Source organism: Grammomys surdaster, unplaced genomic scaffold, assembly GCF_004785775.1.
Source record: "Grammomys surdaster isolate TR1022 unplaced genomic scaffold, NIH_TR_1.0 125996, whole genome shotgun sequence".
Classification (NCBI taxonomy): Eukaryota; Metazoa; Chordata; class Mammalia; order Rodentia; family Muridae; genus Grammomys; species Grammomys surdaster.
The window spans coordinates 2,764,350-2,779,479 of record NW_021620812.1 but is presented as its reverse complement, the minus strand read 5'-3'; the positions used below and the strand labels follow the sequence as shown (position 1 = coordinate 2,779,479).

Sequence of the window (15,130 nt, the reverse complement as noted above, 5' to 3'; positions counted from 1 at the left end):
CCATTCAGTTAAACTCTCTGGAAACACCCTCACAGACACCCTGGTATGCCTCACTGATCTCAGGGTGGTGTTGTAATGCAGTCAGACTGACACTGAAGATCGACACTTGTATGGCTCGGCACATACAAGTCAGCTGGACATTTATGATTCCGTTTGGTGACTCGTTTAGTGTGCAATGGAGGGTACAATACACGTTTAAAATCAGAAACTCAAAACAGGGAAAATTAGGAACATGAAAACGACAAGCACTGCCACGAGACATCTCCCCTCACCTCTCAGAAAGGCTATCATCAACCAGGGAACAGGACACACTGTCAAGGATACAGAGAAGCCCTACGCACTGCATTGGGAGTGGAAAATGTGCAGCTGATTGGGGAAGCAGGCTAGCAATCTCTAAGATATAAACAAGATTTCATATGATCCAGAAATGTCATTCCTAGGTTCCCCAGGAGACACAAAGATGTAAGTTCACATAAAGGCTTGTGTTTGAGTATTTATAACACCATTCATAATAAACAAGAGATAAAACGCAGATGTGCATGTACACACACACACACACACACACACACACACTAGTGACGAGATACACAAGTCAACTCTAGAGTGTGTGACCACAGCTGATGATTCCATTTACAATAAACAGCAAAAGAAGGGAGATCTGGATGGAGATAAAATGCCACCTGACAGTCAAAGGGGGTGGGCGGGGAATGGACAGGGCCTATAAAAGGGCCAGGAGTTTCTTTTTAGAATGATGGAACTATTCTAAAATTAGATCATGGTGATGTCCACCTAACTTGAGTTTAAAATCAGTGAATTTGTCACCAGGCATTGTACTGCACACATGTCTTAAGAGGTAGGGGCAAAATCAGAAGTTCAAAGTCATTTTTGGTTACATAGTGAGTTTGAGGCCAGCCTGGGCTACATGAGACTCAGTATCAAAAACTGTAATAAAATAAAAACGGGTGAATTTTATGGCATACAAATTATATCTTAATAAGACTGGATGTTAAAAGCTCATTAAAATGCAATTAAATTAAAAGGAAATTATGGGCTTTCCCAGGCCTCCCCTTGAAGTTAATTCAGTGCTAGTTATGGTTATGAAACATACACAAAACCCCAACATTGTACTCTAGAAAATAAAATCGACTTCTCAGAGTCTGGAAGTCTCTGGACCTGGCTATCTGCTGAATGGTGATCTTGAACACAAGTTTTCCCATGTAATTCTTTGTGTGATGCCCCATGTAAGGGCCTCACACTCCTTCCTGACGCTCAATTGTTTGTTCAAATGCACTTCACCCCTGTGCTGGACATCTTTTGTGGTGCTATAGAAACTGTACAAATAAGATAGTGTCTCTCCTTTTACATCCCAGAATATAAGAAAGACAACAACATGTAGGCACACACAAAAAAAAGAGCCAATAATTAGGATTATTTTAGGGTGACAGGTGAGTTTATAAAAATCAAACAAAGCCTGGGTCATGGGAGAGAGTGCCAAGAGACGGGGAAGGTTGCTGGTAAGATGGGAAGTTACCTGTGAGGGTCATGAAGGAGTGTTGCACAGAGAGGGGACAGCCAGCACGATGCACATCAGACGCAATGGGGAGATGGTGGTGTAATGGCTGTACTGGAGCTTGCTGGAGGGACAGCCGAAGGGCAAGCCGCAGATGGTGGGGCTAGGGCATGGAGCTTGAAGGCAGTCTGGGGTTTTATTCGCTCAACAGGAAGCCACTGAAAGGTGCAGCATGACAGAATGTGACTTGCATATTGAGGATGACTGGGAATTTCTGCAAGACATGGACACAGGTGAACGAGAGACGTCAGCGCAGAGCTGAATTCTCGTCGCTGAGGAGAGACGTCAGTCACTTAGACGGAGAAGACAGAGCAGATAGTAATACGTGAACCGTGGGACTGGGGGGGGGAGGGAAGGGGGGGCAGTCATTGGAGGCAAATGGATCGAAATGGCAGACCTCTCATTTGAGAGCAAATTCCTCACGTTCATGATATGGATAAAAAAATGGAACTTGAAAAAGCTAAGCCATTTACTCTATGTATTCATCTGAGAAGTATAAGAAGCAGGTTTGAGGCCAACGGCAACAACAACAACATGTTTTTAGACTTGGCTCAGTGTCAAAGGCCACGCCTCCTCCAACAAGACAACACCTAGAGTGACACACCTACTCCAGCAAGGCCACGCCTCCTCTAACAAGACACCTAGACTGACACACCTACTTCAGCAAGGCCACGCCTCCTCCAGCAAGACAACACCTAGAGTGCTACACCTACTCCAACAGGGCCACGCCTACTTCAACAAGGCCACGCCCATTATAACAAGGCCAGGCCTTCTGCTTTAGAGCTTGACTATCCTCATCCAGGCAAGGGGTGGAAAAACAATATAGGTAGCGCTATGTGGAGAGAGACGTTGAATGGAGAGACTCCTGGTGCTCTGTGGACCCGGTGAGAAGGCCTGTCACTGAGCTGCAGGAAAAGCAACTTCTTGGGAGAGTAACATTTTCCTGGCAACTCACATTAAATAATCAGCATGGTTCTCCCCAACGTGCCTGAACTGAGACTGACAGCTAATAACAGCCTGGTAATTACAGGAAAACATCAGATTGCAAGGCCAGAGTGTCTCGAAACACCTAAACCCATTTAATATATCTGTTTGCTCCAGACCAACGGGCTGCCCCCACAGGGCAAGGCCAGTGTCATTACTGAGCTAATGTGCATCTCGTTCTCAGGTACCTTTCCCCCTGCCAAATAAATCAGTTTTAAGAAGTGAAGCCATGATGTTGCTGGCTACAACTGTGTACAAGGACATCACCAGGCATTTTAGGTGTCAGCTTTAATTTGACTTGGCTTGCTCTATTCTCTTAAGAAAGGCTCAGGAGGCAGCAGCTGGGTCACAGAGAGAATTCTGCCTGCTCTTGCTCTTTGGGCTGTGACAAAAATCAGACCTTGATTTCTTAGCTTGCTTTCTCAGATAAAAATGTTCCTGTCACTACAGTGTGAGGGGGTTATCCGTGATAGAAATTATGTTTCCCTATCCCGTGTGTATGTGTGCCTGTGTGTGCTTGTATGTGTGCACATGTGTGTACGTGTGTGTGCCTGTGTGTGCATTGTGTGTGCACGTGTGTGCATGAGTGCGCATGTGTGTGCATGAGTGTGCATGTGTGTGTTTTGTGGGGTGTTTTACAGAGGAATATGATAGAAGGATTAATTCATACATTCTAAAATCGTTTTGAGCCTCCATTGAAGGATGCACACACTGTCCTGGGTTCTAGAATGGTGGGAAATACTTGCAAGTTGCCCAAGTACATAAGAAACAGCAAAAGTAAATTTAGAGTTCCATCTGTGTACACACTCATGTGCCCCTAAACAGGCTGCCACCCACCCACCCACCACCCAAGCAGCCTGCTGACCCCATCCATGGGGTGGTGGGAGGAGTGGTCTGCAGAGCCGGGCCTCTGAGGAACACTCTGGAAACACCCACGACTCCTTGTGTGCTTCCAACTTTTTTCCAGACATTTTCCACCTCAAACCAGCTCTTAACGACCTTGGCATGAAGCTCTTACTGGGGATGAAGGGCTTCACGGCCCTTCCTGTGTCCTGGGACAGTTTCCAGCCAGCCATTCATTTCAGTCAGCATCCTGCGCTCTCCACTGTCTTCTCTCTGAAGACGGGTGTCTTCTGCCAGTTCCCTTTCTGCTGTGCGTCAGAACCAAGACAATTCCTAGCAAGGCCGCCTGCGTACCTTCTGCCCTTGCTTTCCCGTAGAGTACAGGAAGCAGGAAGGTGGCAGTCATGCCTTTAGCCATAACTCTCCCTAGGGTCTCATGTAGCCCAGGCTGACCTCAGACCACTATGCAGACAAGGATAACCTCTTACTTTTGACTCTACACCCGAAGTGATGACGTCACTGGTATGTGCTACCATGCCAAGCTCTTTGTGGTGTCAGGGTTTACCTAGGACCTTGGAATCGCTTTACTATCTGAGTTACATCCCCCTACCAATTGAATCCTTTTTAAGTCAGGACACAGGAGACTGTCAAGATTGGTGTGACCCAATATGGGTGGCCATATTTTCCAACAACCTACACAACTGCTGAGAAAATGAGACTATACAAGGAGAGGGGGAGAGAGAGACAGAGAGAGAGAGAGAAAGAGAGGGGGGCTGGGAGGCTGGATACTATGCAGAAGAAGACAGGCAAGCTGTCTTCCTAGGTAAAATCTGCCCTTGGAGCTTCTCACTCTGCCTTCTCCTCACTCTGCTGCCCTTTGTCTCAAAGGCAGAACCGAGAGTCAGTCCTCCCATGCTGTGCTTAGCCATCTGCCCCCCCCATCCTATCACTCAAGGGAAGAACACACAGACACTGCAGCAGAAACCAACTTACCCCCTGTGAATGCTCCCCTAGATCTTTAAGACTCTAGAATTTTAATGGTGCCGAGATGTGAAAGAACACAGCTCCCTTGGAGGACTGTGGTACACCCTAAGAAACCGGGTCTCACAATTTGTGTGATTTTTTTGTCATTCTGCTTCCATGGTACCGTTAGTCCTGCTGAACGCAGGAACCAGACTTCATTTCCTCTTTGGAAGGGGTCCCACCTTCTGTACGCCCTCTTCTCAGATGCTAGAAGTGTAATGTCATATGTAGAAGAGCAGACTGGTCTTACTGGTACCCTTAGCAACAGGCAGAATTTGGACTTCAATGTACTTTTACCATATAGCATGTGAACACAGCCTTAAGAATGGGTGCTAGTGCCAGGGGAAAGCTGAGAGAACAGACCTCGGACCGTGGCCAGGGAAGAGGACTGATGGCTGTCTTGGGCTTAGATCGACTCCTGGTGGGTTCTGACTATGTCTGGTGATCTCAAAGAATATGTGCAGCACAGCTAGAGACCTTCTTCTTCCCAAAAAAGATCTTCTTCTGCAGGGAAAGATAAGAAAACGGAGGAGGTCCTTGGAGTGTCCCTGGGGTGGGGGTGGGGAGGTGTTTCACCTGTCAGCCAGCCTCAACTGTAAGAAGTCACCAAGACAACTACAGGGGAAATGAGCTGCTGGCATCCCTCTTCAGACTCCTCAGTCATGGTGAGCATAGTGACTGAAAATTGAAAACCAGCCTGGAAAGATCTGCTTGCACAGCCTGAGGTCCAGGTCCACTGAGGTAAATTTATTACATAGGCTGATGAAGTACCAGGTGTGGGCTACCTCTGACAAGTTGTTGTCAGGGAGGTCCCTGAAGTCCCGTAAGTCATGTGAACGAGTAACGCTGAGATTGGTTGCCCACCGGAACTAGATAGTAAGACACTATTACTGGAGACATCACCACGTGGTTTCATCACAGAATATTTTAAAATATCAGTCTGGAGCTGGGTTGGAAACGTCCCCTTTGCTGGCTAGACCTGTTAATGCCAGCAAGTACAGGCTACCAGAGAGCACCGTCATCTGCAGTCTCCCTAATGTTACATTAGTGACCATCCAGACGGGCTGCACCACTGGTGTGATAGTGGTAAGATTGTTATGAGGAGAATCAACCACTTTCTGGTCAGATTTGGGGCCCATATCATAGAGGCAGAGGAAAGGGAGGGTCAGGAGTGCTGGGAGTTGCCATCTACCACCCATGATGAGTCTGCTGCACTCCTGAGTTAAGCTCTGACAAGATGAAAAGTCAATACCCAGTCACTGAGGGAGAGACTCTCCCAAGCCACCCCCGTCTCAAGGATCTATAGGTCAGTAGTTACTGATAGTGAAAGAAAAGACATTTTTCTCAGCGGTGTAGTTTACCTGGTAAAGTGCCCAGGTCCTGTAAGCCACCCTAAAAAAGCTCATCTTTCTCTTTCTCTCTCTCTCCTCCTCCCCCTCCTCCTCTCCCCCCACACACATGCAAGTAGAAAGAACACATATCAGGAAGAATCAGTGGAAAGGGGACAAAAGAGGTTCATCTGGGTTATGATTAAAAATACATGTGTGAAATTTTCATAATGAAACCCACTAGTACGTGATTAATACATACTAATAAAAACACAAAAAGTAAAAAAAAAAAAACAACAATAAAGTAAGCTAATGAAAGAAATGTTCTGAGTTATATGGTGCCTCAGGGCATATTAAGTATTCATTAAAGGTCTTCAAATGAACATCAGGATGGATGAACGGGGAAGGAATCAGCAGCATTGGGCTACAAGTTATCTAGTTGGTCCCTTGTGTTTTTTAAAGAAAGTTAGGAACTTGTTTGAGATCAGCTGTAGACTTGATCTCCTGACTCTCCCGTGTCTGACCAGCCTCACACTTGCAGAAGCTCCCCATTGTCACAGGGTGCGTCAGTGGGCTTCCCAGGACTGAAGGGTTCCCAGGACGCAGAACTTTCACCTCTAACACACTGACAACCTGAGGCACTGCGTCAGTCACTGAAGAAACTGTTAGAGCGGGCTCTGAGAGTCTCCATTCCCCAATGGCAACCCTCTACCAGCCCTTGGGCGTTGTTTCAAAGTTCTGTAGCCTTATTACAGAATAGACTGAAGATCTGCAGTAAGAGTGTGATTCTCACAAAGGTTTGCATTAGTGAGGATTACACAGGAAACCTTTCTAAGGATTTGTGTCGATCTGATAATTGGCAAATTTTTAGGTTCCAAATATTCTTTAAAAAAAAGACTTCCATTTACGAATGTTCACTTATCGGACTAAACTATAAATTAAAACTTTGAAAAAAATGAGCTTGTGAAGAGAAGGAGGTGGTGGTGGTAATAATGTCTCTTGGGCTCTGCTTCCCCGTGCCTGCTGTTCCATCCTTTGTTCAATGGCCCTAGTCATGAAAGACAGAGGACACTTTCTACATCCGGTCCTGTTCCGACTTCTTCCTCCTAAGATCCCTTCTTCTGTTGGTTTCCACGGCACAATCCCTTGCTGATTGTACCTCTGCCTTTCTGGCTCCACAGAACCTTACCTTGGGTCCCAGAAGACCTTGTGTCAGGTTAGTTCAGCTCTTACTGCGGATCCTTACATTGTTCTGAGAGCATCCTCTCCCTGGACCGCGTGCTCCCTGAGAAGGAATCTCCTCGTGTTTTATCTATCCACCAAGTTCAGTGCCTGATACATAAAATGACTCTCTGTTACAGATCAGCTGCAGAGCCCTCCCACCCCCAAGACTCCTGTTTGAACACTTAGTCTCCCACTGCTGCTGACTTTTTTTTTTTTTTTTTTTTTTTTTTTTTTTTGGTGTGGTACGGGTAGGGGAAGCCTGTGGAAGCCTTGGGAGGCTGGTCTCGCTGGAGGGGGTGGGGCTCTTGAGTTTCTAGCCACGCCCCGTGTGTTTCCTGTTCCCTCTGCTTCCCAGTTTGCCCAGATGAGAAGAACCTGCAACCTCGTTCTACTGTCACATTTAGTGGCTAATAGAGTAATATCATTGAATAAACCATATCGAGCTCTGTGTAATTCACGTACAGAACGATTCAGTGAAACAAGGAACCTTTACCCAGAAGACTTCGCAGTAGAGCAGTTGGCAGCCTCCTTCCCCTAGATCCGGGGACTGTGTGAGGCGAACAGGAGTGTGGCTCTTCCTCAAGCAGTTCATGGTCTTGACCATGTTACCCACGTAGACTCAGGGTCCGGACTGAGTTCTACTCTGAATGATCTTCAGAAAGATACTTAGCTGCCAATTTATTGCCAAATCAGAGTCCTGCCCTAAGAGTTGGAACACTCACGACTAAGGAATAGCTTACCCGGTTTGGGGGGAGAGAGAACAGGAGGGACACAGTGAGTGAAGCTAATATCCCCCAACATTCTAGTTACTCTAGCGCACTGGCACGGAGATAGCCTAACGGCTAATCCCTTTGGCTCTAAAGCCAGATATCCGACTTTCTAATCCCAGTTATCACTTTCCTAAGTGTATGATCATGAGCGAACTTATTTTATTTTTTAATCTTTCAAACTTCTGATTTGTAAAGTAGCAGCGAGAATACCTTTCAGGATTATCTGAAAGATAAATATGACTGCATAATAAGCTCAGACACATTCCCAACACATGCGGAGAACTCAATAAATTGCTACTTGACCATTCTTTTTTTTAAAATATCCCCAGCCTTGCAATGGCCTAATTAATCCTTGTCAGTCAGATTCCAGCTCAGACCTCTTCCATAAACCCTGTCACACCTTGATGTATTCCTTCACCCATGGTCCCTCGCCAACGTGCAAGCTTTGAAGAGCTCTGTTTCCCTCTTTCTTTGCATCTGGCTGCCTAACTCCATGCACTGGTTTGCTCTCTTTGGCTGTATTAAAACACATAGGAGTTAGGGGAAGGACTGAAGGAGCTCAAGGGGCCTTATCTGTATCAATGGGAGGGGAGGCCCTTGGTCCTGTGACGGCTTGATGCCCCAGTGTAGGGGAATGCCAGGGTGGTGAGGCAGGAGTAGGTAGATAGGTGGGGGAGCACCTTCATAGAAGCAGGGTAAGGGGGGATGGGATGGGGGTTTGCAGAGGGGAAACCGGGAAAGGGGATAACATTTGAAATGTAAATAAATAAAATATCCAATTTAAAAAAAATACACACACAGAGAGAGAGACATATACACAAGTAACATTATAGACTAAGCTGTATCCGTTTAGGAACACACACACACACACACACACACACACACACACATTCTTTAACAACAATTAATGGAAAAAGAGGCCATAAATGAGAAAGACAGAAAGAAGGCATATATGGGAAGATTTGGAGGCAGGGAAGAAAAGGGAAAGATAATAGATTATAATTTCAAAAAGCAACAACTTAAAGCCAACTCAAAAGGGTTTATCTGACTCATAGATGACGCTCCATGATTGAGGAAAGCCAGGGCAGGAGCTCAAGACAGAAACACAGAGCAGGAATTGAAGCAGAGACCAGGGAAGGACAAGGACTACTGACTCCTGCTCAGCCAGCTTCTGTAGATAACCCAGGGCCACCTGACAAGGAGTAGCACCGCCCACAATTGAGGTGGGCTCCCCTCCGTTAATATGTAATCAAGAAAATGTCCCACAGATACATCCTAGGGTGAATCTAATGGAGGAATTTCTTCTTCCCAGATGTGTCAACTTGACAAGGACAGCCACCACACCCAGTCACCTAAGCACAACCAAACATTGCATTCCTGCTGATAACGCGGAGTGGTCGGGGCTCTGGTTTCTCAAGCCTGCGTGTCCGTCATTAGCTCAAAGGGCTCAGCTCTGGTTGGCTGAGTATTGACCACGTGCTCCATATTAAATGGTGATTGTTTTTGAAACAGTTTCGCTGTGTAGCCCAGCTGAGCTGGAACTGGCTATGTAGGCATGCAGGCCTCAAAATCATAGGACTACTATACCGGCCTCTCCCTCCAAAGTCCTGAGGTTTCAGGTGTGCACACCACTTAACGGATAGACTTGAGAGCACCTGCTATTTACTGACTAATTCTTGTGACAAGTCCCATGCTTCAGCTGGGCTCTGATCCGTGCAATGACCACTTTCACAGGTCAGATGGTACTGATCCTAAAAAACAAAACTGCCCGTATCTTAGGGGTTTCCCCCTCCTACCAAGGTAGAAAGGGCAGTTTTCTTCCTCTGCTAGAGTTGAAGAAACCAAGGCTCCTGGAGGTCAGTGACTTAGCAGGTTTCTGTAGCTAACCAAATATTTCAAACAAAGCTGGACCCACCTTACCATGAGAGAAGGTCTTGGGGAGCACTCTGTCAGGCTATGACATCACACTCCGTGGCTCAGGAAACTCACAGTAAATACAAAACTATTTCAGCGCTTAGATGGATCCCGTTTCCTGAGACCACTGAGCTGGGTGTCCAGTCCACAGTTAACCAAAAAGGCCAAAGCTGTGAGGGAGATGGGCGGGACAACCTCCCTTCAGAATGTTTTTCTTGGACTCGGCATGCCACTGGAAAGCATGGAGCCCTAAGTCCAGGCTCCAGCCTGCATGAGCTGTTTGGTGGAGTGTGCCTGTCATCCCAGCGCTTGGGAGGTGGAGGCAGGAGGATCAGGAGTTCAGAGTCACTCTTGGCTACACAGTGGCATTCAGATTGTCATTTTCTTTTGAACTTCCTGGCCTTGAGCTCAGGTTCTAATGTCATTATCTTAGAATAAGGAAGAGATATTGCCACTAAACATGAACAGGGGATGTTTAAGTTGTTAGCTCTTAGGTGTTCGGAAAGGAAACCATTGGTTCAAGGTGCTCGACAGCATTGTCAGCAGCTTTGTCCCTGTTGGCTTTCCAGACAGGGCATCATGGGGGTGCGTTTTCAGAAAGGAATCTGAGCACTCCAGTTCCAGAATCTGAGGCTGTGAGCTTGAGACCTTATTTACATAAATGAAAACAGATGCTGCGGTTTCTGTCCTATCCTACGCCTTTAGATGAGAATAATAGTCTTAATTCTTTATTTTCAAGTTATAGCATTGAGTCTGTGCATCATTGCTCACGTGATTCGTGAATGACATTTTTTATTGAGGGTCATCATCCTTTGCCAGCGTCCAAAGGCCTTGACAATGCTTAGCTTTGGAGTAAGATGAATAAAAGTTCCCGATGCTGAGTCACGCAATTTGCAGAAGAGACTTTGCCTTGCCTCTGAGCCAGCTTTGGATTCGGAAAGACCTCGTTTTGAAAGTATGCCTTCATGACTTCCCATCTCTAAGCTAACTAAGCATACAACAATCTTCACCTTGCTGGCTTCACATGGCCACACTGGTATCTAAGTGTAGCCAGTGACAAACAGATCAACACCAGCCCTTTCTCCTTAGACTAACAGCCTCTATCTGCAGATTTAAAGAAAGCAAGGGTCCACGTAGTTGCAACGGACCAGATACAATTTGGTGCAAGTCGGGGGGAGGGGAGATGTAAAAGGAGGGAGAAGGCATCCTTATCTAAAGACAGGGATGTAACCTGGTGATGCCAGGGGCTGGGGTGGGTGTTAAAAGGAGGGATGAACCTGGTGATGCCAAGAAAGGTAAATCCTGTGGCTGACACCATCTTTCTCCTCCCTCTACCTTTCAGCCCTTGAAAATGCACTGCAAGGATTGCGCCCTGGTGACCAGCTCCGGGCACCTGCTGCGTAGCCAACAGGGCCCCCACATCGACCAGACAGAGTGTGTTATCCGCATGAATGATGCCCCCACCCGAGGCTACGGGCTTGACGTGGGCAACCGCACGAGCCTGCGGGTCATCGCACATTCCAGCATCCAGCGGATCCTCCGCAACCGCCATGACCTGCTCAACGTGAGCCAAGGCACTGTGTTCATCTTCTGGGGCCCCAGCAGCTACATGCGTCGGGACGGCAAGGGCCAGGTGTACAACAACCTGCAGCTCCTCAGCCAAGTGCTGCCACGGCTGAAGGCCTTCATGATCACACGCCACAAGATGCTTCAGTTTGACGAGCTCTTCAAGCAGGAGACTGGCAAAGACAGGTACCAGGCACAGGCAGGAAGCGGAGGGGGTGGGAGGTGGGGTGGTGAAGACGTGTGCTGGGGACAGGCGCACTGAAAGCCAAGCCAAAGCTGAGGGTCTGTGCTGTGAACCCGTGGCTCATGTCAGCAACATCAACGGGGCTCACATGTTGAGTCGCCCTGGTAACAGACTGCTCAAGTTGAGTGTATCAGGCAAAGTGGCCTGAAGCACAGTGACCATTACTGAGTAATTCATGGCCAAGTCCTTATTTAAAAAAAAAAGCTAAATGGTGACTGGCTTACATTAAGAAAAGTGGGACACAGTAACTGCACTTATCGAAGACAGGGTATGGGGATGAGGCTCAGTTTATGAAGTGCTTGCTGCCCTAGCATGGGAACCCAGTTTTATCCTTAGCTCCAAAGGGAAATATGGACATGGTGGTACATGCTTAGAATCTCAGTGCTACAGAAATTGAGACAAGTAAGTACCCGGGGCTTGCTGTCAGCAACCCTACCCTAGCCTACTCGATGAATTCCAAGCCAGGGAGAGGCGCTGTCTCAAAAGACAAAGTGGACAGCACCTGAAGAATGATAGGTTGACCTCTGCCATCCACACATATTCACAAACATGCACATTCACTCACATTCACACACATGCCTACACAGAGAGAGAGAGAGAGAGACAGAGACAGAGAGACAGAGACAGACAGAGACAGACATACACACACAGAGACAGACAGACAGAGACACAGAGACATAGACACAGAGAGAGAGAAAGAGAGAGAGACAGAGAGAGAGACAGAGATATAGACAGAGACAGACACACACACACACAAAGAGAGAGACAGACAGACAGACACATACACACAGAGAGAGACAAACAGACAGACACACAGAGACATAGACATAGACAGACAGACAGACACACACACACAGAGAGAGAGAGAGAGAGAGAGAGAGAGAGAGAGAAGAGAGAGATATTATTTCCCTTTCAAAGACACACAGTCATGCGGTCACTGCTCATCACTGAAAACCTACTCCTTGCTCAGCACTGCGCCATGCCTCTGGGAACAGTCAGAAGCAAGATGCCACCCTCTAAACATAAAGCCTTAGACACTCACCAAGTAGTGATAGGAAGAAAATGGATCTGTAACTTTCATGGCAGGAGACAAGCCACGGTCTAGGGCAATGTTTTCCAGTGTGCTCATTACGACTAGACAACGGTGCAGAGGGGCTGGCCGTGGTTAAGAGCACTGGCTGCCCTTGCAGAGGACCTGGGTTCAGTTTACACACACACACACACACACACACACACACACACACACACACACACACGGTAGCTTAAAACCGTTTGTAACTGTAGTCCCAGGGGATCTAACAGTCTCTTCTGGCTCATCGGGCACCAGGCATGCACATGGTGCATACACATACGTGTAAGCAAGACACACGTGCACATAAAGTAAACATTTTTAGAGATTTGATAACAGTGTGCATGATGTCAGTGTATTACGGAAGATTCTTCAGTAATGGCACCTGTCTGAGAATAAGGCGACATAGTGACTCAGAACCTCTCAGGTGGCACGTGACGGGGACGATGCTTGCACGTGGGGATGGGCAGACACGGGATAGTCTGCTTAGATGTGACAATGTTCTAAAGTAAGTAGTAAGGCTTGTATCTACGAATACACTAAAATCCATTGCACTGCATGCTGTAAAAGTGAGACGAAAACCACATGCACGCAGACACACATCTGAATGGACTTCATTGTCCTGGTGTATTTCGCACTCTAAGTTGGAGATTTTTGAAAAATCTGTGGTCTGGGTGATCAAAAGGCTTTCTTCCAAAGATGCTGCAGACTGAGACCCTGAACAGTGTTTCTACGGGTATGGAAAGATCTGGGAGGGATAGAAGTCTTCCCAAGGGACCAAAGGACCAGGGAGTGAGCGTGCTGGGGGAACTGTAGAAAGTCCCCCTGTGGGTGCATCCAGGACATCTGGGCAAGTGGCGTAAGATAAGGTCAAAAGGGAAAAGGGTCATAAGCTGGACAGAGCCAGAGAGGGGTGGAATACACTGGGGTGCTCAGGGCAGCCTCAGAGGGGTGGCTGGAGACACAGCTCTGAGCTGGAATGTCAGCCATGGACCTAGGGACTCCGTGACCTCACAGTCCTGTGGAAGTAAGGGACAGTGGCTACAGGTCATCAGGCTGATCTCATAATTAATTTCCAAAGCATATACGGCTATAATTAACATACACTTACGAGTCTAATGCACTTCAAAAAAAAAAACCAAAAAACACCTGTTACTCCATTTCTTATCTTAAACCTAAAAAGATTTGTTAAGTAAAATAAAGACCAGAAAGTACCGAATCTACTATTTGGCTAGCTTAGGAACACATGACTGGGAAACAAGGTCCAGTATCCCCAGATTCTTTAGATAAAAGAGCTGTGTTTTTTAACCTTGGGAACTTTATGGCAGTTTGAGGGCTCAGCCTGACAGTCGTCAGCCCCAGAAGGGAAGCATTACCTCTGTCGACACTGCAGCAGTCTCTTACTTGGGAAGACACAACAGACCTGTGGCTACCACAGGCCAGACCCATGGCTAGCTTAGTGGGTCTACGGCTTGACTAGGAGAGTTACAGTTAGCCAAACACACCTGTGACTAGTCCGTCACACTCATGACTAGCAAAGTCCACACTTACGGCCAGCTAACAGACTTAAGGCTAGCCCAATAGACCTACAACTAGCACAGTCCAGACCTGTGGCTAACCTAGTCAATCTCTAACCTAGCCATGAATCATATGGACACTCCTGATTAAAAGTTAAGAACTGATATAAAGTCCCATCATGGTGACCCAGCAATAGGAAAGAGCCCTGAATGTTAACAAGTTCTTTCACCAAGAACACATTGTATAAGGAATGGACGAACAAGAAACTATTTACAATTAAGTGTTGCTGCTTAGAAATTTCAAAAAAAAAAGTTTAAACTGTCTGAACCATAGAAAACGCATTCTCTCTTTTTTGCTTAATAATTGTCCATTAAAAGTAAGTCTTCCCAAAACCCTGGTGCAGGGTTCACAAAGACAACTGCACACTGCTGCATCTCTGCAAGGGCATCATGATATGGGCATCCTGGAGACTAAACCATCCCACCCTTTGACCTCTTGAGATCCCTAAGGAACAGTCTCATACAAGACACATCTTACCCCTCTCTATAGCCTGACCAGTGAAAACCTTCTGCTCAGAACATCTCTCTTTATTGGTCCAGCTATAAGAAATGAGCCAAGTCTTTGCAGCTGAGCTCCTGGGTCTCATTCTGCAGATACACTGTAATTATCATCCATTCTGCCCTGCTCGGGCAATCTCACCTATGACATTGTAGCACGCCAAAGCGTCTCAATCCTTCCAAAGGAGCTTTGCGTCTCCTTTCTTAGGAGACTGTCTTTACAAAGCTGGCCTGATATTGACTCACTGTTCTTATACGTCCTTATTCTTAGGCTGAGAGACAAAAACAACCTTCCATAACAGATTTCCATTTGACTGAAACCCAGAACATTTGGGTTGAAAATATTCCTTGTATGTAAGCAGAGAAATCCAACAATATGAGCGCATATGTTGAAGACACAAAAAGAGTTGGCTTTCTGTCCAAACCAAACTCGGCACTGGAACATTTGGCTTAGGCTAATATTTTTTAAGAAATGAGCCAAGTCATTTGATTTTGATTTATAGGAAATTTTACCCTGAAA

The 15,130-nt window shown here is 46.6% G+C and overlaps 1 protein-coding gene across 2 annotated transcripts in view; it reads left to right on the top strand.

The window, feature by feature from the left end:
- Positions 1-15,130, top strand: part of St6galnac5 (ST6 N-acetylgalactosaminide alpha-2,6-sialyltransferase 5) — a 167,101-nt gene that overhangs the window by 121,509 nt on the left and 30,462 nt on the right. The window contains exon 3 of one of the 2 annotated variants that reach the window (XM_028754336.1): positions 10,999-11,408. The exons of the other annotated variant lie outside the window; for it this stretch is intronic. Within the exon in view, the coding sequence (XP_028610169.1) occupies positions 10,999-11,408 (410 nt within the window). The remainder of the gene's footprint in view (positions 1-10,998; positions 11,409-15,130) is intronic. 2 annotated transcript variants of the gene reach the window in all.